General features: G+C 46.7%; 3 protein-coding genes across 18 annotated transcripts in view; 1 reads left to right on the forward strand and 2 right to left on the reverse strand.

The window, feature by feature from the left end:
- The window catches only part of LOC122384151 (protein FAM50 homolog), a 31,403-nt gene extending 24,917 nt beyond the window's left edge, over window positions 1-6,486 (reverse strand). Inside the window, exons 1-2 of one of the 2 annotated variants that reach the window (XM_043371202.1) lie at window positions 6,437-6,486; window positions 143-336 (exon numbers count right to left, since the gene is read on the reverse strand). In XM_043371202.1, the coding sequence (XP_043227137.1) occupies window positions 143-322 (180 nt within the window). In that variant the 5' untranslated portion in view covers window positions 323-336; window positions 6,437-6,486. Of the gene's footprint in view, window positions 1-142; window positions 337-6,246 lie in introns of both variants that reach the window. The other variant, XM_043371203.1, reaches the window with a different exon arrangement.
- Window positions 6,487-7,893: 1,407 nt separating this feature from the next.
- On the reverse strand, window positions 7,894-12,479 carry LOC122384152 (39S ribosomal protein L11, mitochondrial-like). Of its 9 annotated transcripts, none has more exons than XM_043371204.1 (5): window positions 12,316-12,479; window positions 10,223-10,361; window positions 9,250-9,439; window positions 8,813-8,955; window positions 7,894-8,217 (listed from the first exon to the last, which is right to left on the reverse strand). In XM_043371204.1, exons 2-5 carry the CDS (start codon window positions 10,355-10,357, stop codon window positions 8,095-8,097), a joined length of 591 nt encoding a protein of 196 aa, XP_043227139.1. In that variant the 5' UTR covers window positions 10,358-10,361; window positions 12,316-12,479; the 3' UTR covers window positions 7,894-8,094. The 9 variants fall into 9 exon arrangements, with proteins under 9 accessions (XP_043227139.1, XP_043227143.1, XP_043227144.1 ...); XM_043371208.1 differs by having other exon boundaries at window positions 12,355-12,393; XM_043371209.1 differs by having other exon boundaries at window positions 12,352-12,392.
- A 326-nt stretch (window positions 12,480-12,805) lies between these two features.
- On the forward strand, window positions 12,806-21,080 carry LOC122384158 (protein angel homolog 2-like). 7 transcript variants are annotated; one of them, XM_043371229.1, is made up of 9 exons: window positions 12,806-13,036; window positions 16,315-17,162; window positions 17,445-17,528; window positions 17,785-17,942; window positions 18,252-18,321; window positions 18,626-18,794; window positions 19,038-19,224; window positions 19,492-19,901; window positions 20,343-21,080. In XM_043371229.1, exons 2-9 carry the CDS (start codon window positions 16,346-16,348, stop codon window positions 20,500-20,502), a joined length of 2,055 nt encoding a protein of 684 aa, XP_043227164.1. In that variant the 5' UTR covers window positions 12,806-13,036; window positions 16,315-16,345; the 3' UTR covers window positions 20,503-21,080. The 7 variants fall into 7 exon arrangements, with proteins under 7 accessions (XP_043227164.1, XP_043227165.1, XP_043227166.1 ...); XM_043371230.1 differs by having other exon boundaries at window positions 12,808-12,840; XM_043371231.1 differs by having other exon boundaries at window positions 12,825-12,851.
- The last annotated feature ends 758 nt before the right edge of the window (window positions 21,081-21,838 follow it).

Below are 21,838 nucleotides of genomic sequence, written 5' to 3' on the forward strand. Positions count from 1 at the left end.
CTCTAATCTGATAAACATCTTTTCGCCAGAGATCCCCAGCAACAGTCCGACCTTCGGCTGTCATTGAGAAGACATTCAGCGCCGGCGCACTAGCCTTGAACAATCACTGAGGAAGTGAGTCGCGCAGCCCGACCCGACTTACCTTCAGCTGCTGCTCCACAGCGTCGTAGTGCGCGGCGAACTTAGAGTCGATCGCCGCGATCTTCATCTCGTTCTCGATCTTCTTCTTTTTAAATTCGAGCTCCTCTTGCTCCCGCTCGCGCTTTTTGGCCAGCTGGAGCGCGCGGCCCCCCTCGCGTGCGGCTCCCTTGTACTGGGCCATGACGCTCGATTAGTCTGTAAAATAAAGACATGTTTTACAAACTAGGGTCAACGATAAAGAGGAAACCTTTCGACGTCCATTTCATGCTGATATTTAACGGCATTTGAAGGTGGAAAACAAAAATAGCCTAATCGTGATGCTGTGTTTTTCATAATTCGCGTTACCATAGATAACATGAATCTTGTATCTATGGTTTTACACTAGGGTGACCCGCGTGCTCCGCAACGCGAAAAGGGATATTTTCGATCGGCGGGTGTTCGGTTGTTCTTGTGACGGTTGGGTTATTTATCCATTTCGGTCGATTGCTTTTTGACGGCTAAACGTTTTGGTTTGTGGAAAAAATATCCACCGCATCGAGGTGCCCGTGTCTGATAAGCATGCTTTCCACTTCAGAATCTGTCAAATGTGCTTTATAATTTAGGCGCGTAGTTTTATGACAAATTAAAGGCGTAGATAATTTTCACTAAAAATCGTTTTGCAGAGGTTTGAAACATTAATATTTTTAAGAATACTGTTGCTTGTCATGCAAACGTGATGAATGGATCTTGGAGAGAATTGAATGCTCTTTCCAATGATAGCATTTTCAATTGTCAAACGTATCAGGTTAAGCAGCAAAATCCGTGTAATTATTTAGTGGCACATTTTGGACAAATACCATTTAATTCAGCGATTTTTTCCGCATTGTTTTTGATCAATTAGCTTTTCACAATTTTTCCATGAGAGACGGTACATTTTTATTGCTAATAGGCGCTGTTTCAACTCATTCCGTCTGACGATCACCTGAAATTAATATAAATTCCAAAATCCGTCCAAAACGTCCATTTTTCAAAAGAAAGTGTCCTACCCGGTGCACGTGGCGCGTGCCAACCCCTGCAGTCTGCACCGCACACCATTCGATAGCCCGTTCGATTCTCTACACGATGCTGTTTTCCCCGTACCGGTCGGGCCCACGGTTACCGAGATATTGCACCGGGACCGGACCCATGTCGGGCAAATTTGGCTGTTTTCGCCCGTTTTTGCCAGCCGATTAATACATGTAAAGTCTATGACGCGAATTTGCACTTTTTGGGCACACGCCACGCGCTCGCTATCGATCCGATCGAGCTGAGACCCATCAAAGGCACGTTGTCCATCCTTGTTCTATGAGTTGCGCAAACTTCAGCGCGGTAGGTGCAACGGTGTGACCTGTAACCCGCGCTACGTAGCACCATGTCGCGACCTTCGTAATACACAGAAACTACGTCACCACAAATAGTAATATAGATACCGGGTCATTCAGATACAGCATAACTTTACATACTGCATAACAGAAGTCCATTGCCATTATCAAAGCGATATATTCTAACAAGCAGCAATGAAAGAGACAAGCAAATCATACAGAACACATAAACACGCTTGTTTGTAACTACACGCGTATGTGAATGACTGATTGGTGATTTTGCTGTATGCGCTCGATAACTGTAATTCAGTGTCAGCATGGATTGCGTAATGCGTTAGCTGCGTAGGAATTCTGGATATTATCACAATTCTGCAGTGAAATTGCAAGGAGAAATAATCTGCTACAAAGACCTGTCCTAGGCTCTTCGTGGAATATTGAGCTCTACTAACTAGTTTCCGTCTTGACAAATGATCCGTTATTAAAAGTACAAACCTTCGACATACCGAGGCATCTTTCTACAGTGAGTTTGCGCGGGTGGAAGAAATTGTGGCAAACAATTTTGGCTCAACACAAAAAGGCTGAGGTATTTTAAAAATAGAAAGAACAATGATAGCCTTGAAATTCCAAAACGAGGGAATTGATATAACGCGTTGAGACTTGAGATAAGACTAGGTATGAATCGGGGAATGATTGTCGAAGATTGACTGCCGACTGCAGGGTAGGAGGTTCATGGGCAAACTCCAATTCTAGGTGGCATGTTTTGAAGACGGTTCTCTCGATAGGGCAATTGCACGCTTTCGTGTAACTAATTCAACAATATTATTCATAATATACCTATCATTCATCGCTGTGCCTTCTGCCTACCTCATTCGAACAGCAACAAAAAAGAAGTCAACGGATTACGAATTAATGGTCAATAAAACAAGATGGAAACGTTCCGATCTAGTAAAAATGCGGTGCGCAACTAAATTGCTTAAACTGTGCGGAAAAAATACTGCTGTTGATGTAAGCTGACAGAACCAAAGAGATTTAGGTAACAAAGTTCTTGCCAAAGGACAAGCGTCTATGAGAAAATACAAAAAAAAAAACTTTCGCGAGCCCCATCGAAGGATAAGAGACGCTGCCACTCATATATTTTGTGGTGCGAGGCTGCCAGCGGGAGCTAACGGCCTGTCTTTCATAACTCTTTCCGGCTAGGGAGGCATATAAGAGCTTTTTCCAGGAACCGGGACAGAGCGGCAACATGTTGACGCTTCGGTCACCGTCTCGGACTCACCAGTTATTGGCAACGCAACGCTAAGTATTACTGTAGTGTAAATACTACCCACTTTGTTTGGGTAGTTTTCGATATTATGGAAATAAACATTGGCAAATGGAGCCTCAAATAAAGTAAGAACAAGAAAAGTTATTACGTAGTATTACTATATGGCTGCATCACATCAGAAATAGTTCGGTATCTGGTAGATACTAACATGTACTACATTGGGCACAGAACAAAATGTGCTGAAAATAAAAGTTTTGAATTGCGACATGTCCACAGTGCACCTAGGTACCTAACGATTACACAGTAGGTGAGGGTTGTAATTTTAACGCGGAGGACACTGGAAGCATGTCAAATGTCGACAACGTCCATGTATCCTAGCCATACGACCGCTAGATCCCAGATATCGTATAATTTGCTGTTTCAGGTGGTTCATGGACCAGCAGTTATAATGATGTTGAAACCAGCTAGTGCAATGCGTCGGTTGCAACTGGCTGTCGCGATGCCAAGCAATAAATCATTAGCAAATGGCTCTCATGAGGTTTGCAATTACGATGGCCGTCCAAAGAAGGTGTTGATGAATGCATTAACAGTCTTTCCCGAAACGGGTGGGAGTTTGCAGCTCGGCGCGTTACAAGCCCTGTAGCGTAATACGGGCCCGCTGATGCTGCAATAACATCATTCCGCAGAGTTTCAGCTTTCACCCATGATTGAGTGGGCTTAGAGTCCTCACAACGTAAAAAATGCGTGGTGAGGCATTGTTTTGTTGTGTAGTAACGGCTCTGCCACTCGGTGACATCAAAGTAAATGTTCTGCAATAACAACACTTCGTTATAAATACAAAAAAGAAACGTTAATTCTGTTACTCTCCTCGGCCGAGAGGGGAGGGTGCCGCACCCAAAGGCGATTTTATAGCGATTGTTCGGGACGCGATATCGATAGTGAGATGAGATGACTGATGAATGCTGGCCCACTCAATCCTCGCTTCGTGCAAGATCGGAGTTCTATAGCCTTGGCAAGATCTTGAAACACCAAACGCATTTTCAGGTCAGGTTAGGTCAATGACCTATGGCGTTGTAAATTAACCTCTACGCGGTCATAAAATGTCCCAACTACGCAACATCCTCCCTCAGTGCCAGGGGATCTTTCACAGGGAGATGAAACTTATATGACTTATCTAAATCTTAATATCTTGTTTATCTTGAATTTTTCCTTAGGGTTACCTGAGGCCAGGTCGGTCATGTCACCTCACCACTATAAGTAAATGGGAAATAGGTATTGATTTTTTGTTGCCTATGCCTGAAATTATCGAGGACTATCTCAAGCAAATGGAGGCATGGATTCATGCACTCCTTGCAAGGGCTGACGCTTCACTTTTGCATCGATGGCCTTGCGTGACGTCATTTATGACGTCATTAAGGTCATACGAGTTTTTCGTCAACAACTCCCGGTCAAATTGAGCTAGCGCCTCGGGAAAGGGACCAATGGACTAGGGAAGACCTGCCAAATTGAATGGTATGCAATATGACCTCCTTCGGCACCCTCGTGATATAAGTGGCTCTGATCTGACCTTGACCTAGGGTCAACCGTGACAACTTAAGTTTACCTCACCTTCACCAAAAGTGTATCATTCGTGATTCGATGCGCATGAGCATGAAGAGCATGATGGTGCCAAAATCGCGACTCAATGACAATTTTTGGCGAAGTTACAGGTCTGTGACGAAGTGACATCACAAGCCTTCCATATACACTGTATATGGGAAGGCTTGTGATGTATATTATACAGCGCTGTACTGTATATTATACAGCGTGACGATTACGACTTAACGTTAGATCCGAGTCATTGGTAGCAAGCATGCAGGTAGGGGGAGAAGTGACGAGAACACTCATTGCCATACGTCAGCGCAGGGTCGCGACAGAACTCATCCTAAGACGCACAGCAACACAGACCACCCATCTGACAAACTGTCAGTTCTGTCGACTACTGTAGGTACTGTTGGTCAGCGGCGTAGCGGAGTGCGGGTCTTCAGCGCGGCCCGGGGAGACCGGGCGAAGCTGGCAGGTGGCAGCTGCACTACCTGAGGTGGGAGGCTATTCAACAGCACCGCGGCTCGGTACTCGAAACACTGTTTACCGGTTTCAAGTTTCGGTCGTGGTACATGGAGGAGACAGTCCTGCCGGGTGTGCCTGTCTCAAAAAGTTTGATTGAAAACAAACGGTGCATTGAGTTCCTCTGTCCCGCCGTAATGTATGTTGTGCGCGCTTGTGTCAAGTAATCTGACATATAAGTGTATTTTGGAGAGAGCCGCCAAAATTGTCACTAAGCTCCGAGACGTTGGCAAATTTACAACGCCCGATTACTTTAGCGACAAAGTTCAAAACTTTCTTGAGTCCGACAACATTTTTCTGAGTAGGAATGTGGAATGTTTTGGCTTATTGGGAGACTAATTGAGACCCTGCTCAGAGATGTCCCTCTGGAGCTCCTCTCGACGATCGCAATGCAGCGCAGCCCGAACAGAGCAGTTCAGTCCCTGAGTCCTTAGGTACCAGCCCCTGAGTCATGTAACGGCGCTCACGCTCGTTTTTCCTGTAATGGTAAGGCTCTAGCTCATTTGGTGGCAAAATGGCGAAGGGGGAGGGTGGGCCCTGTTTTGTTGCAGGAGTTAAATAATTAGAGGGCAGGGGACAAGTGTTAGGGTACCCTATGTCAGGTTATGTTATTCTGCATCTGCAGTAGTCTTCAGGCTTTTGCCCTGAATGAACCTGAGACTTTGAGTTAACCTGGACTAAACCTGAAATATTTTCTTCGCCCTCTCCTTAAAATCTCTCCTATGGGCTGGAAACTAAGTCCATTTCCACTCCCCTGATTATTCCCCTAATAGTCCCTTATTTTCCCTAATAATCATTCTTCAACATGCCTGCTTGGTACAGCCCACCGCTAAAGTAATGTAGGGTTTTACCAATCTCAACGGTGGGCTTTGACTGGCGATAGTTTAATGCGGAGTGATCGAAAAGAAGATGTCAATAGCTAAAGTTGCAGCTGCAAGGGTGACGATACATATAAGCTACATTCAAAGTTTCATTGTAGTCTGGCTAATCGTTCCTAAGCTTCAGAAGCAGAACATACCCATGACTGAAACCCCACATTACTTCTGCTGTGGACTGTACCTATGCCCCTTGCTCTGATGCAAAGACTGTTCCTTAGTTTCAGTTTTTATCTATGTTACAAAAGTGATGAGCATCATCAAAACAGACACCCATGGAAGCTGAACAAGGAACAAGCACAATCGAGGACTAGAAGACTTTGCTTCGGCACGAAGGTGATAAGCGACTGGAACTCTCTCCCCGCTAAGGTCGTCCACATCGTTAAGGCCAGGGTCTTAGAAGTATCAGGAAGAAGAACACATACAATGAAGGCCAAAATGATAAGGTTCCAATCTATTAAGCTGAGATTTGAGAATATCATTCAGTTATTGATGAAATATATTTGCTACATCAACATACCTACTGAAAATGAAATCGAAGTGAAGCTCAAATTGAAATTTAGTGTTTGCATGCCAAACCAAGCTTTACTGATATAGCCTTGGTCAATATAAGAAGAACGAACTCAGCATGCAGAGGCAAAGAAAAAGAAAACATAATAAATCCATCAAACCTGGTAAAAAACAATAAAATATAAAATAACACATCCTACCTCCACAAAAGTTTGCGCCGCTCTTGAATCACATGCGCATGTCAAGGCCCTATATACCAGGTAGGGTCGTCCGGCGATTCTACCTTTTCGTGACGTCAGCTCGTGACGTCATTTGGAGTCAAGTCTCGAAGCCCCGTTCAATCCCCATGTAAATGAGCGATTTTCGAAGCACTGTAGAATGAAGTCTGTACAAGATATATCAAACCTAAGTATCTTATCTGAAAGAGCAGACAATTTTCTGCAAGTTATCTATTACGTGTTTTTCGCTAAATCTTTTGCTTTTTTCACAAAAGCGTAAAATGTCCCCCCATGTCTCCGCAGCCTCCCTGCCGCCGGCCGTCGCGCGGTCGCGGTAGTGTAGTGGTTAGCGTGCCCGCGCAGTATTCCAAAGGTCCCGGGTTCGAATCTATGCGGTGCGGAACTTTAATTGCAATTCCAAGCTGAATATACGCACATCCATAATAAATTATTATTCGTATAGCTAAACTGTCACCAAGCTATCCATATAAATTGACTTCACCCAAAATATCGGCAAGATTCTATTAAAATATAAATTCAAATATGGCGGCTTGGACTGCCGCGTGCGTTAGGCTCCGCCCATAGCTCCGCCCACATGCGTGACGTCATTCGTGTTAGTGGACACGCAGAGAGATAGGGGACGACATGGGCCTGGCGCATGTTATGAGACAAGATTCTTATAGATAAGACACAGCTTCGAAAGATACCAACTACTAAATACAAATAATCGACTAGCGATGCTATATGGAAAGAGCGGCAGCCGGCACCTTGTGCGGCCCTCCAGCAAAAGAGTGGTTGGTTAGCCTATGTGCTTTTGGTGTAATAACTTTAAATGACAAAGACGCTCCTGTAAAATAACTCAATAGAAATGAGAAGAGGGTTCGTGCACACATTTCGGCATTGGTTTTCAACAGCCATTAGACGTATTCATCGATGCAGATCGATTATTGTGATGTTGGCAACAACCACTTCATGGAGGGCCGTACATTGATTAGGTATGGCACTAGCGGATCAGATACTTCACACAAATATCCTTGCTGTACTTTATTTTTTTCTGTTGACTACCGATTCTAAATGAGATTCACTCCCCAGTGAGGACACGTCTTCGTAGCGGAGTCTGTCCTGCGAAGCCCTTTTCCGAAAACGATAAAATAACTGCTATCACCACTTTTTCTTGAAACGGTTACCGCTCTCTGTTATTCCTACAACCCACATAGTGCATGATCGTGCACTGGCACGTGTTAGCAATAGCGCACCGGTGTATTCGTCCAACACCTAACTCCGGGCGCTTCCAGTCCCAAACCAAGAGCGTCATCATTTATCGAGGATTCCCAGTGGTGTGGAGCGAGTACTTCAGTTTCATTGCAGTGATTTTCAGGTCAAACCTTACCTACTCCATCATCAACATTGCTTATGGGAACACATCAACACTGCCACACTAATAACACGCGTCTTGTATTCATATCAACAACCACGTCAATTCCCACCACTCGTTCTGCTAAAAGTCTCAATCAAATTACAGTTACACATCACGGTACAACAACACACTGGCGGCGCATCAGTATGCGGCAGCATCTCTAGCACATGTCACCACACACCATCACTAGTTCACGGCACTAGCACTGGCGTTCACGGGCACCTCATTTAGTCCGGAGCAGCTTGGCCTCCCTGACAGCTGCCAGCTGCTCATCCTGAGCTTTGATCTCTGCTCGCCGCTCCTCCAGAAAGGCTCCGTACTCCACCGGGTCAAGGTCACGCACCACCTGAGGGCACACATGTCAGGTCAGAAGGAATAGGTGCACTGAAGGGACGCGCTGATAGGTTAAAACGATAAGCAGCAGGCAGGTCGGGCCAGATGTAGCGGTGGTCCGAGCAAGCAGGGCTCAGGTCAGTGAAGAACGAGACACACCGCCGGGACACATACTGATCACTGATCAGTGCATTCACACGCACTGATCAGTGCAATGATCACACGCTACGAGCAGATGTGCAGGTGCGGGGCGCACCAGTAGCACAGGTCCTTGTTGACCTCACTGCCACCTACCAGCGGAGCATCGAATTAAAGGTTTCAAAGAACACCGGTGAACACCGAACTGCCCACCCGTAGCGAGCGCGTTCTGGATGACATGTCGTCGATGGTAGGGATTGCAACAATCCCTGTGGCTGTACACACTACACAGGCCCAATATCACTCATCCAGCCATTCAAACTACACATAAATATAAAAAAGAGCTAGCATTAACTTGAGAAAGCAATGTGCTTACTTCACTCAATTCGTCGTAGCTGAAGGCTTCTGCGCTTGATCACACGCAAAGGCTGTTTGATGAGGTGGAATGATGATGACAAATGTATTCTTACCTGAATTCCACAGCTCCGAGCCGTCCGAATTACTAATTTGCAGATTTCTTCCAAATCGACTTCATGAAGAGGAGGATCAGTTGCTTTTATTTTGGCGATTTCGTATATGTGTTTTAACGTTACTTTCCCAGCTATGTCATGACCTGAAAGGAAAATGTCGAGTGTTGCTTCACAGTTTCAAACATGGGCACAATTCAATTGTTACAATAAAATATCCACTTCTGTAGATTTCCCCAAACACAAACAGGTGTGCAATTATATGTTCATTATCATTATATGTAACACATTACAAGAGAACCTGTATCTCCAAGTCTATTTACGAACCCCACCGACCACTATCAAGACATATCCATTCTTAGTTGCTTCAATAACCTGAACGCACAAAGACAACTATGCCCTTGGTCTAGCCACCAATATCAGTCACCCCAGTCACTGACCGGGTTTCATGGCGCCGCGCGGCGCTCCGGCCGCCTGTCGCAGCAGGAACGAGGCGGGCGGCTGGTGGATGACCAGCTCGTAGCTGCGGTCAGCGCGCACCGTGATCCGACACGGCAACGGCACGCCCGGAGTCATGTCCTTGGTGCGCTCGTTGAAGTCCTTGCAGAACGCGGCGATGTTGATGCCGCGCTGGGAGCGGGAGGGGGCCAGGGGAGGGGTACGGTAAGTGCTGTCACTGGAAACGAGTGAGATAGTTGTTATCCTTGTTACTCCTGTCGTTGATGGTCATTTGTTGGAGTGCTGCGAGCCGCACCCGAGGCCGGCTCTGGGGTTTCACACCAACACTCCGGGAAATCTTCCAGGAGCCGGCAACCAAGATCACGGAGTTTCTCCGAGGAGTGGGGCGCGCCGACACCCCCCCCCCCCGTCGACGTGCTCCCGCGGCGGGCCCCCTAGGGGGCCCACGCGTGGCGTGCAAGGAGAGAGAGGGGGAGAGAGAGCCGATGGAAAAGTTGATCGGGGGCGGAACCAGAATAAAGGCTATATAAGCGGTTTGGGACTCTGTGGAGACCCACTCCGTAAAATATTACAAGTATCCAATTCGCTTGAAATATCAAATAACACATTACACATACTTTTCAGCTCGCAGTTATTTTGTGGGTTGTTTTAAATAACGGTCAACACAGTCCCATTCCCATACAATTTTCAGACGGGGTTGTCGTATGGAATCGTAACTAGCGTTACTCATTCACTGAAATATGAATAGATAACATTTGGGATGAGAGGCACGGGGCACCACCGCCAGAGCCATAGCCACCAGTAAATTGTATCCGGAGCCGGAGAAGGCACATTTTGTCCGGAGTCTGAAACCAAGCCACCGGCACATCTTACATGAGCCGCTGCAGTCCAAAATTTCCATGGCTCTGCAGCTCTGGTGAAGGCAGAATATCAATCTGGTGCTACATCACTGACCTGTCCCAGTTGTGGTCCCAATGGAGGGCCTGCCACTGCACTTCCAGCCTTTATGTTTGTCTTCAGAGTTGGTCCATGCACCACCTTTTCCACAGCCTTCTTGATGTTCTTCAATCTGCTTGCAGCTTTTGACATATTTCTGAGGAATATAAGTTAGAGGTCATACAAGTCAAAAAAGAAATCCTATTCAAATATGTGTAATGAAGATCCTTTCATCCAGCCTGAGTAATATAAAGGACATAGGTACATGACATAATATCATATTCACTATTATCTGTCATCAGCAGCTAGATTTGCAGCACAGAAAAATCAGAACCTGGAAACATTTAATGAAACATTGCAGATAATTTCACCCATGAAAAAGACCTCAAAGGTATGATGCCAGAGGGTATGATACTACCAAGTCCAAAATATGCATGCCATTGCCAACAAAGGTCATTTTTGCATAATTTTGGAGACTCTAATTGTATGCTAGAAAAGAGGAAATACCTATGTAATAAAATATTGTCAATACTTTGAATCCAAGAATGGAATGGGCTGAAAATACATTACTTATATGATGAAAATCATGACAATAATCAGGTAGAACCTGATTTCCATGGAAACATAAATCATATAGGTGCACTGGTCTGGTAAAAGCACAAATGATTCACAGAGGAAGGCTTGTGTATCCAAAATTTGGCATATTTTTATTCAGTGTGAAACCAGTTTTACAGAGCAAAAGGTAAAAATTCAAATAATCCTGGCTAAACAAACCAAGCCTGCCCTTAAACATCAAATCCATAGCAAGCACAATTCAATTTGATTTTTTTTTTTACATTTCCTGTAGCTGCTATAGACACTTGCCCATCTCTTACTTCTTAAAAGCAAGCAAAAGGTACCTAGTAACACAAGTCAAATTAGGATGTGGAGGTCTTCAGCAGTAAAAGTTGCCTGGAATGCTGCCAGGACAACTTATCCATTGTCCACAAAGCAAGTTTGGCATGTCACACAGCATGAACTAAGGCCAGGCAACTGCCCAGTTCAATTGCCTTTTTATCAGCATGCTCAAGAGCATGCTGCTGGTTTTCCCATATAAGGAGGTTCATTGCTGACGTTTCTTGGACTGTCATTGGTGCAGGCTCACAGCCTGTTGATATAAAACTGTGAGTCTGTGGCCAATGCCAACACTGAACAGTGTCCCTGTAAACAAGCTAATGAAAATGTGAATTACTTACTTGAAAATGGAAATCTTTTCAGATTTGCTCTAAAAAATTATTAGGTAATCAGAGGTTTTAGCTTAGGTTTAGGTTTAGGTTTAGGCTTAGTCTCGTGAGCTGGTGTCAGACCAGGTCTGTTTGGTGCTCACATCATGACAAGACTTTCGGATTAGGTTGAGGAAACTGTGGCCCAGTGCAGCTTATCAAACTTATTTTTGAAACTGTTGGTTGTTGAAGATTCAACCACTTCCTTGGGTAGCTGGTTCCACAAGTTTACTACTCGGTTTGAGAAGAACTTGTCTTAAGTCTTGAAACATGTTTTGCCCTTTTCTTTACAAGCTTGAGTCCATGTCCTCTTGTTCTGTCCTGATGTGTCACCTCAAAGAACTGTTCATGGTTCACTTCTACTTTTCCAGTCAGGAGCTTGTAGGTCTCAATCATGTCACCTCTACGTATCCTCTCCTCGATACTGGGTAGTTTTAATGTACGGAGGCGATCCTCATATGACATATTTCTAATTGCCTTTACCAGTTTGCTTGAAGGTAATGCAGTAGAATCTTGATCTGCTTAATAAACCCATGTCAATGTTGGTGACATGGCAATTTGAATTCACCGAGCAGTAGCTTGTTAACAGCTCAAGTGGCCACAATAAGCAGCTGGATTTATTATCCAAGCAGATTACACTGTAGGTAGTCAAACAAATACCTACTTTTTAATTTCTAATTTTTATTGGCTGGCTGAATGGATGCAATGCAAATGCAATGAAACTCAAGACTGAGACTCAAACTACGAGACCTGACAATACATATAAGAAGTAATATAGTTTTACTCTAATACCTAGAGTAAAACTGTTGACCAAAGAATGATAGAAGAGTGATAGTTAAAAAAGTGTACCTAGATCAATATATTTGTCGTAAATGGCTCCTATACGGCCTTGGTAAATGGTGATCCTCCCGATCCTCCGCTCCACACACGTCTAGCATGACTGCGTGTGCTGCGTTCCCATGATTTGTGTTCTTCCATACTTCTAAATGTCTGCAACCGCAGAAAATTGCGAGCCACTGCCAATCACTTTCAAGGCTTTAGCCAAGATTCAGCAAGAGCTTTGAGAAGAGAACACTATTGCCATCCTCCATAACCACTATGCTCTGTCAAGCATCCAATACGTCATAAAAACCGGATATTTTGATTTTATTTTTTTTATCGAATGACTCAAATCCGGTTTAAAAAAGGTATCTGAATAGTCATCAAAATAAAAAAAATTAATACATAGAGGCATAGATACCTGGCGATGAATAACGATACCTTTGCCTTATCCCGTGTTTATCTAGTGACGTAATCAAACTGACCAAAATTGCATACGGAAAAATATCACTCAATTTGCAAAACCTTGGAGTGATTTTGTTTTGGGGGGAAAAAGTTGAATATTTGTTGTTTGGATATTATTTTATTTCATTTTCTCCAGTTGCTCATGCTTTACTCGAGTGACATTCCCTTGCATAATTGTAATATTGTTTTTGTCATGTCATGCTCAGGGTAACTTTTAAAGGGGGGAAACCGGGAAAGGGGAATTTCCCCCCTTCGTAAATTCCGTTCCAGTTCCCCCTCTCAAATTGTACGTGAACGGCTAGGGATTAGGGAGGGATCAGGGAAGGGGAATTTCCCCCTTTCAAATTTATTTTTGAGCTCATTTTCAATCAATTCGCTACTCATGATTCTATAATCATCATTTGATCAGACCACAGTGTATATAAATATCACAATCAGACTATAGTTATCAATCAGCATTGCTGGCGCTTTAATAATTTTCAATTTGAGGTTCCATCCAACCATTTTACGTTCAGTGCAGCGGGAACTCCAGATTTGACCCGATACCGATCGGATGGTCGGTGGGACTGTCTCCTGTCTTGTCTCTTTCGTCTCTTCGCAATCACTGACATATTGCTACACTCTACAGGCGTCGGCGTAGAAACCGGCGGGGGATGGGGGTCATGACCTCTCCGAACCAAGGGTCTTCCTTCGAACCAGGGTCCTTCAATCGGTTTTGGCCTAGCAAAAATAGTCACGTGTTAACCTCTCTCTATTTAGAAAGGTGCTACCTACTTGATGTTTGGCCAGGGTAATAGGTTGATACTACTGATTGACGTTTGCAAGGGCGCAGTCAAGTTGGGACCTCCCCCGCCGCTTACCACCAATGTAGGTACCTACATATATTTTTTAGCTAATTTATTTTTTGGCAACCTAACAATATAAAGTGGCTAGAATCTGGGGAGAGAGTAGGATTTGGGGATGGGTAAGGTTCTGCAGGCGATATCCTAGCACAAACCTAATGGCATTGGGCTCCCCTTTCAGATGCCCCTGGATCCGCCCTTGCCCCGAACTTTATTCCCCCTCTCGACTTTTCCCGTAAAAGCATAGGTGTAGCAACGTATCTCTTTGGTGAAGGATACCTTTCACCAAAGTTTCAGATTGGTGAAGGATCCTTCACCAATCTTGGACAATGCAAGGGAGGGTCTTCACCTACCTATGCTTAGAACTACTGGATTCGACGGTTGATAAAATGTCTGTTTTTTTTTAACCCGCGCCCGGCTGGGGGCCCTGGATTTCCACGCCCTGCTGGGGGGGGGGGGGGTGTTTGAACACCCCCCCTTCTAACTCGGCTCCTGGGCCACGTAGCGATACGCGGAAGGCGGCGTTCGAAAGAGCTCCAAAAATAATGACGAAATCACTTCGGTCACTTTTTTGGTCAGGTCAAAGGTCAGGTCACTAGAGGTCATTGAAGGCAAAATTTCGCCGATTTCCAGGTCGAATGTCGACAATTTCCAAGAAGCCAACGCATAGCTCGGGAACCAATAGAGCTACAGCGCCACGGAAAAGCGCATTCGATAGCCCTATTAACGCCCTTTCTGAGTAATTCGCTCAGATTTGACCTAACGTCAACGGTTTTGCCTGCAGGGGGCAAAAACTGCCAAAATAGACGATTTTTCGGGAACAGTTTTTCTGCAATAACTTTTGACTCAAGCCTTGCACGAGCTTTCTTTTACCGACATCGTGTTCCTCTTGTCAAGACGCATCGAATGAACTATAATTTGACATTGAAAGTTCAACTTAAAAATTTGACCTCTGGTCAAGGTCATGATTTGACCGGACATTGTCATGTTGCATATAGGGGGATCTGTATCGTCGAGCTGAACATATATAAGGCGTTTTCATCGCTCTAGCGTGCCTCTTTCAAAAGCTAGTCGCAAAAACTGTTAGATACCATTCGTGACCTGAGATGACCTCAGGGGCATAAACAGGGGTCACGGGTGCCGTTTTCATGTTCAGTGTGTCAAAGTTACTTGTAAATTAGTGTTTGAGAGTGTTTAGAATGACTTTCGTCCGAAAAAGACGGTTTTGAATTTTCTCCCATTGACTTATAATACCTAGAGAGGTCGCAAAATTGACCCGACCTTAGGTCACCGATATGAAAATTCCGAATTTTGTACATACTGTTGCACTTATCCATTGCTGAAAGCTTCAAAGCGATCCGTCACTTGGTGTAGCACTAGCTATGGCATACATTGAAACATTTTATGATGTGTTTATGAGGTGAGGTCACTTGTAGCGACCTTGTGACCTGACCTTGAAGGACCCTGGTCTGAAATTTTCACAAAATGTATAACATTGATAGATGATAAGGTGCCGCCGTTTTTCAGATATCCGCGAAAAACCGCAGGGGGGTGGGTGGGTGTTCAAAACCCCCCCTCCCAGCAGGGCGCGGGTTAACACACTTTGACCATTTGCCCCAGTAGTCAAAATTCCTTAGCCGAGGCCCTGATTTACATCTTGCTGTCATGGCAAGATGCACAATTCAATTTTAGGCAGGCATTGAAAATTTGACGTTAATGGGATGATAAGGGCGTAAGATATCTGCGAAAAACAATGGGTTGGCGAAATTCGCCCCCCCCCCCCCCGCTTGCACTGTGCGTGTTGGTTGGCACGGTCCTGTCCCTTTTCATAAGGTTCAGGTGGCATCCTTCACCAATATTTTTGGCGCTCCTACACCCATGCGTAAAAGTAACCCTGTGTGAATGTTAAACATTGGGATTAGGGGATAGGTAGGTGATAGGGGATTCAAGCTCATGTTTGCGAGTACTTCAAAGTGACCATCCCCCCTTAACATTAGTTTTTGAGTTGAGACAGCCAAAATGGGGTCCCTGGCTTGCACTTACCGGTTTGAGCACTCTGACTCACAAGATTGAGAAGTGCCTCAACACAAAAATATCTAATTTCAAAGTTGCAGCACTTCAATTCAGAGGGGCTAATGCATTAGAATCAGGGATGCGGAGCCGTGGAAATTTCAGACAGCTTGGGCTCCGGCTCCAGCTTCCGAGAAAAATCAGCTCTGGCTCTGGCTCGGGGTGAAATGTCATGGCGGCTCCGGCTCCGGCTCCGGGCAAAAATGTGCTGGCTCTGGCTCCGGCTCTGCACCCCTGATTAGAATGCCCCCTCTGAATGTGTGATGTCAGTGCATATCTAACCATTTTAAATATTTTACTAAAATGTTTGGTAGAAGTCGAACGCGGTCGGCGGCGGTGGTATATGCTGCTTTGCCCGCAACAAGTGCAGCACTTTCAAATAGTCACTAGGAACAGTGGAGATCCCAAAAGTAAACAAAAGTAAAAAGTATTATCTTGAAAACATGTGAATATTTTTCCATGAAATTTGGTAGATATTCGTTTTCACTCTTTCTGAACCGAGCGACATCACTTTTATGCAAATTCATTAACTTTTTGAAAATGGAGGGTCCCTTTGAGGCTAGTGACATACAACTTTTTTACCAATGCAAGCAAGCTTCCATGATATTGATTATTAGTGTATTGATTCACCAAAATATGTGACCTTCCACAGGTTGGAGGTGTGTCCCAGTTCGGACTGGTGAATGTGGACCATCTTCCGCGTGCTTCTCACTGACAGTGTCCGTCCATGCTCAATACATCCTAAACACCTGTTGGGAGCACTATGTCGCCATCCATCTCCACTACAGCCATGTTGCTCCATCAACCGTGACCATCCAGGTGTAATGTCTGCGCAGCCAGAGGGCAAGGCGGATGTCGCAGATTCAGGCCATCAATTACTGGCTGTGACACCACCAAGGGCACTGGAACTGACGAGGAACGGGAACTCACCAACAGACAGCAGTGCTAGCCAAGCCATCCAGCAGGGAGAGACTCAGGTGAAGCTATCTGTCACCTCGCCAACCCGAGCTGTCCCGCCCAATCGGGATAGTCCCAAAAGAAAGGCAACGGACGATAGAAGGCCCTGGTCTGTATCCCCGCCAAGGAGTCAGCAGCAAGCAGCACGGGACGGGAGGGGGCCATCTATCGAGCGGACATCGGGTGGCTCCAGCACACCGCCACAGAAGAGTAGTCCCAAGCGGAAACGACAACAGTCGGAATCAGCAGTAGACAATAAGATGTCTGGAAATATGTCCCATAAATTCCCGGCCGCTGAAAATCGGGACCGGGAAGCACTCCAGACTGCGGCTATGAAGCTTATGGCAGCGTTGAAAAGAGCGGGGGAACGGTCAAACGCTTCAAGTGAACTGAACGTTGCTCAGAGGACCGGACAGGGGAGTCAGCAAACGGGGCCCAAAATAAGACAGCAGGACATCGGCACACCGGGAACAGCACAGCAACAGCGTGGCGCGGATACGCATCGACTACAGAATGGTGCCCAACCGAAACAGAAACCACAAGGTATGCTTCCCTCTAGTGTTGAATCAAGTTTTAGATTGGTCTTTCAATGGTAATCAATGACGTATTACAGCTCTATCCATCCTGCAATGCCACATATCATCGACATAATTTGTCATTTACATTACATTTGTATTTAATGATGCATTGCGGAAAGACGTATTTATTTTGATTTTGTTTCTGACTGGACCCATGCATACAACGTGTGGTGTCGGAGGTAGGCGCTGCTCGTGCTCACGGCTCACATTTAAATTTAATGTCTGACCGCTAGCTGACTGTTTCCAGTGTCTGGGGAGGAGATGCTGGAGAATGTGAGGATCTGGGAGCCGGTGGCCTCTGCAGGTCGTCCTCCCCGACAACCGCCACCAGGTACGTCCTTTACGTACTGTCAGCGCCTAACTGGGCTCAAAGTATCCCTATCTACGATGAGCAGCCACTCTTGAGCATTAGTAGGAGAAGTTGTTCTTCGACTTGTCGGAGTGGTCCTTCCATCAGTGAGTCTGGCGTGTATTCCACGACCACGAGCGGTTTACGGGTGATGGAATATAACAAAGGCAGTATTCCTGTCAGTCATTCAGACTGACCTGGGCGTTATTCTGACACTTATCGCCTTTTATCGTCGCAGGCGCCGGACCTGAGTTCACGATGGTCTCGTACAACGTGCTCTCTCAGCACCTGTACGACCTCCATCCGGAGCTGTACGTGGGCGCTCAGCGCGACCAGACGGACTGGGCGGTGCGCGCGCCGCGACTCTGGGACCAGCTGACCCGGCTCGGCGCGGATGTGAGTGTGTGCTGCTGCGGCGGCGGCGGGGCGGCTGTGGATCATGGGAGGAGGGAGGGAGCGTAAGGTGGGGCGTATGGTAATTTATGGTAGCATCTCGTGGGAACATTGAATGACAGTTGCATCATTAAAGCTTCATAGTTCTGATTATACTCAAGTGACTACGGTCGCTACTTTCTTTGTCTTACTATTGTTTATTTTTAAGTGCATTTGCGCGTATTTTAGGGCTGCTGTAGGTTAACACTATGTTTGTTCTAGGTTTACTCCATGTTGTCTGGCAGTTTTGTGGAAATTTTGTCACACTTTCAGATAGTTTGTTTGCAAGAAGTGGAAGAGCGGGATTTACAGACATTTTGGATACCACGGTGTAGGCAAGAAGGTGGGTGACTTTCTGTTGAGCTTAAAACACATTTGCTATTCTTATTTCCCATATGTTGACGAGCATTTTTGTGGATCACATGTTTACAGACTACAGAGTGTTTATTTTTTTTAGTTTTTGACATCTCTTTTTCATTATAATTAGTCTGGACAATTTGATGTTACTTTCTGATCATTAGTTACTCGCCATCATACATGATAATTTATTACCAACCCTGCGATTTCCACAGCGCTCCGTCATTTCGTGTCCAGCTTACGACGTTTCTCTTTAACTATCCTCTCACGCGACCCCGTCATTCCCCCAGGGTTCAACATCATCTTCAAGAAGCGGACCGGTAAGGACAAGATGGACGGATGTGCGCTCATGTTCCGCGAGTCAGTGTTCACCCTGCAGGATGTGGCCACTGTCGAGTACATGCAGCCCGACTGCAAGGCGCTCGACAGGGATAACGTCGGCATCGTCGCTCGACTTAGGTGAGCGTGGCGAGCAACACGCCGACCGGATTGCCTAGGAGGGCTGAACGGTGGCTGGTATAATTAATACTGATGCCTTCATGAGCAGAGTGAATGCGTATTACAAACATATTCGAGTGCGATGTTCATTGTAAGTTCTGTTTGCATTTATTTCGCATTTAATGCTTGCTTGCCCATACATTTTCGTTAGCCGTCTCTGCTGCGGTAACCGTCTATATCATTGTGTCTCGCTGTCGTCTGCAGCGGCGCCGGCGGTGAGCTGGCGGTGGCCTGCACGCACCTGCTCTACAACCCGCGGCGACACGACGTCAAACTGGCCCAGGTGGCGCTGCTTCTGGCCGAACTGGACCGGCTGGCCTGGTGCGGCAGCCGCCAGACCTACCTGCCCATCCTGCTGGCGGGCGACCTCAACCTGGAGCCGCACTCGCCGGTACGGAATCGGGGGGGGGGAGGAGAGAGTGCGGGTTCTTGGTGGACAGTGGGTTGTAGACTGGGCCGAGGGTGTACTAGGGGACATTGTGTCCTGGTGGATTTTTCTTTTGCCATTTTTTGCATAGTTATCCAGAAGTTATGCTAGTTTCAATTGCTTTGCTTCTTTTGCCTATTCGAAGCATGCCTCTCGTTTCGAATGTTTTGAACTTGCTAGTGGTAAAGATGTCGCATACCATTTTACATTTGTCCTGTCCCCCGTTCCCAGGTATACCAGTTCCTCACGCGGGGCTGGCTGCAGTACGCCGGGATGTCGCGCAGGCAGCTGACGCCGTTCGGCGGTGGCGAGACCCTCCTCGGTCCTCTATTGCCGCCCCAGCTCGGCGTCACCGCCTACTGCCGGCACGTGGGTGTGCAGATGCGCCGCCTGTACGCACAGCTGTCAGAGAGCGAGCCGGAGCGACGCCGGGCCGAGCGACATATGCTGGCGGTGAGACACAGCGAGCACCGGCACGTGCCGCCACCGCTGCCGCTGCAGGAACTGACCTACGAGGCGTCGGCCGGGTTCCTGGCGCACGGTCTCCAGCTGGGGTCCGTGTACCGTCATGGACAGAGGAATAAACAGGAGGTGACTACTCAACAGCGTGAGTGGATTACGGTGGACTACATCTTCCAGAGGTGAGACTGAGGGAAGGGGACGTAAGAAACGGAGTAAGTGGGCTTCTGGCTAATGGCTGATAACTTCTAGTCTATTTGTTAGGCACTGTTATGATTTCTGCTGTTTTCGGTTTTAACATTTCTATATCTATATCGATTTTTTTCGACTGGTTTTGTAACATTTATCATTTAACATTCCTATAGTGATGCTTTGCCTGGTTGGTTTCGTAAAATTTATCGCAGCTCACATGAACCGGCTTCTTTGGCTGAGCACGTGGGTCCTGCGACCCCCTCCCGTCCACCGTTGGCTGCTCGCCAATCGATCTGTGCCCCGTGGTTTGCGACCGTTATTATTCGCTCATTTGGCTGCCCGAGTACCACCGCCTGCTGCCGGCCCCCTGCAGCGTTCCCTGACTACCCTCCCCTGACGGCGCCCCCTCTGACACACACCTCTCCCTACAGCGTGTCGCCGCCTCCGGGCTCGGCGCGGCTCGAGCTGACCTCTCGGTTCGCGCTGCCCACCGCCGCCGTGTGCCGGAAACTGCAGCCGTACCCGAGCGCCGCGCTGCCCTCCGATCACCTGCCGTTGGCTGCTCGGTTCCGACTGGTACCGCCTAGATAGAACGGAGGATCGGGGGGAAGTGACGAGCTGTGTACCTGAGCTGTGTCGATTCGGGGCGATCCGGCTGCCTTAGTGGGTCTGATGAAACTAGAATGATAATCTGGCGAACGAACTGAGAGTGACAGTGTAAATGCGTTTGTGTTTTGACTGGATGGTTAACAGTCAGCTCGGAGATGCGACTGTTAATGTGTGTTGTGCAATGTGCACTGGAAATGGTAGTGAGGATGTTTCCTACTTCTTTCAAGAGGTACTTTTCATTGGTACAAGTTTTGAAACGTCGGTGCAACAGTTTAGTGCAACTGTATGGAAGGATGTGGACTTTCGTGAAGCTCAGCGCAGTTTATGTTGTGTGTGTGCTCTGTCTTCTCCATGCCCTTCCATCCTTTCTTTGGAAGAGGGACAGACGGTTTTCGCAATTTTATAGTACCCAGAAGGTTGTCTGGTTTTAAACGTTTGCACATCAGGGCAAATGAGAGTCAACTTCAAACGACGTGTGACAGTTTCAGAATAGTTTTTCATACGTTGACTCAAGTAATTCATGATGCCTCGCAACTCATGAATACAATGTGATCTAATAACTACCCGCGTTTTGGATTTGCACAGTGGTGCTAAACCAGTCGGTGATTATTGGACTCAGTCGAAACTACGGACTTGTAAAAGTTGAAAGTGACCTCGCGTAAGGCGAAGCTCTGGCCTCTGACCTAATGCCACGTTTCGTCAGACATCGTGGCTCTTATACTTGTTTGTTTTGTTTTGTTGGGTTAGGCCCTTTCGGTCGACAAGACCATTGCAGAGCCGGAAGGATGATAGGAATTAGGGGGAGACATTGGTCTGGGCAGGCACCCTAGTGAGTCGCCGGGGCTGAGCCCGTCCAGAGGACAGGCCACCCAGCCCCAAGGCACTCACTGCACCCGGCTACGAGGTGCGCTCCCTCGGGAGCAGCGGTGCCGCTCCAAGGGAGCAGCCCGCATGAGATAAAGTTGCCTGTCCAGCCCGGAGGGGGGTTGCGGCGTGGAGGAGAAGGATTTCAGTATCCTGAGGATAGAAGCACGGAACAGTGGCTCTTATACGTTTCCTGTGTGTCCTGGTTCCTGTCGAATCTGGCTATGCAGGAAGTTTCGGTCGGTGTTCAACTGATACAGGGCGCTGTACGGTCGCCGTTTTCTAATGCTGATAAAAACCTTTACCAAGACTGGCATACCCACTTACGATTTTAGGACTGTACCCATTCCGACGAAAATCTCATCCGCAACTTCGTGATGCGTCCAGCCTGCCTAATAGACCGTAAAATAACTCGAAGCTTCAGAACGTGTTGAAAACTTCATTCCACATCGTT

The sequence above is a fragment of the Amphibalanus amphitrite genome, unplaced genomic scaffold (genome assembly GCF_019059575.1).
Source record: "Amphibalanus amphitrite isolate SeventyFive unplaced genomic scaffold, NRLGWU_Aamphi_draft 000182F_arrow, whole genome shotgun sequence".
Taxonomy (NCBI): Eukaryota; Metazoa; Arthropoda; class Thecostraca; order Balanomorpha; family Balanidae; genus Amphibalanus; species Amphibalanus amphitrite.

What these genes read in the sequence shown, in the direction of transcription:
- LOC122384152 (XM_043371204.1), bottom strand. Translation starts at nt 10,357, where the DNA reads ATGTCAAAAGCTGCAAGCAGATTGAAGAACATCAAGAAGGCTGTGGAA. An exon ending in TGGGACCACAACTGGGACAG is followed by an intron (nt 9,440 to 10,222) that starts GTCAGTGATGTA and finishes TCCCGCTCCCAG; the next exon opens with CGCGGCATCAACATCGCCGC. An exon ending in GCGCGGCGCCATGAAACCCG is followed by an intron (nt 8,956 to 9,249) that starts GTCAGTGACTGG and finishes TTTTCCTTTCAG; the next exon opens with GTCATGACATAGCTGGGAAA.
- LOC122384158 (XM_043371229.1), top strand. Translation starts at nt 16,346, where the DNA reads ATGTGGACCATCTTCCGCGTGCTTCTCACTGACAGTGTCCGTCCATGC. An exon ending in TGACCCGGCTCGGCGCGGAT is followed by an intron (nt 17,943 to 18,251) that starts GTGAGTGTGTGC and finishes TCACACTTTCAG; the next exon opens with ATAGTTTGTTTGCAAGAAGT. An exon ending in ACCTGGAGCCGCACTCGCCG is followed by an intron (nt 19,225 to 19,491) that starts GTACGGAATCGG and finishes CCCCGTTCCCAG; the next exon opens with GTATACCAGTTCCTCACGCG.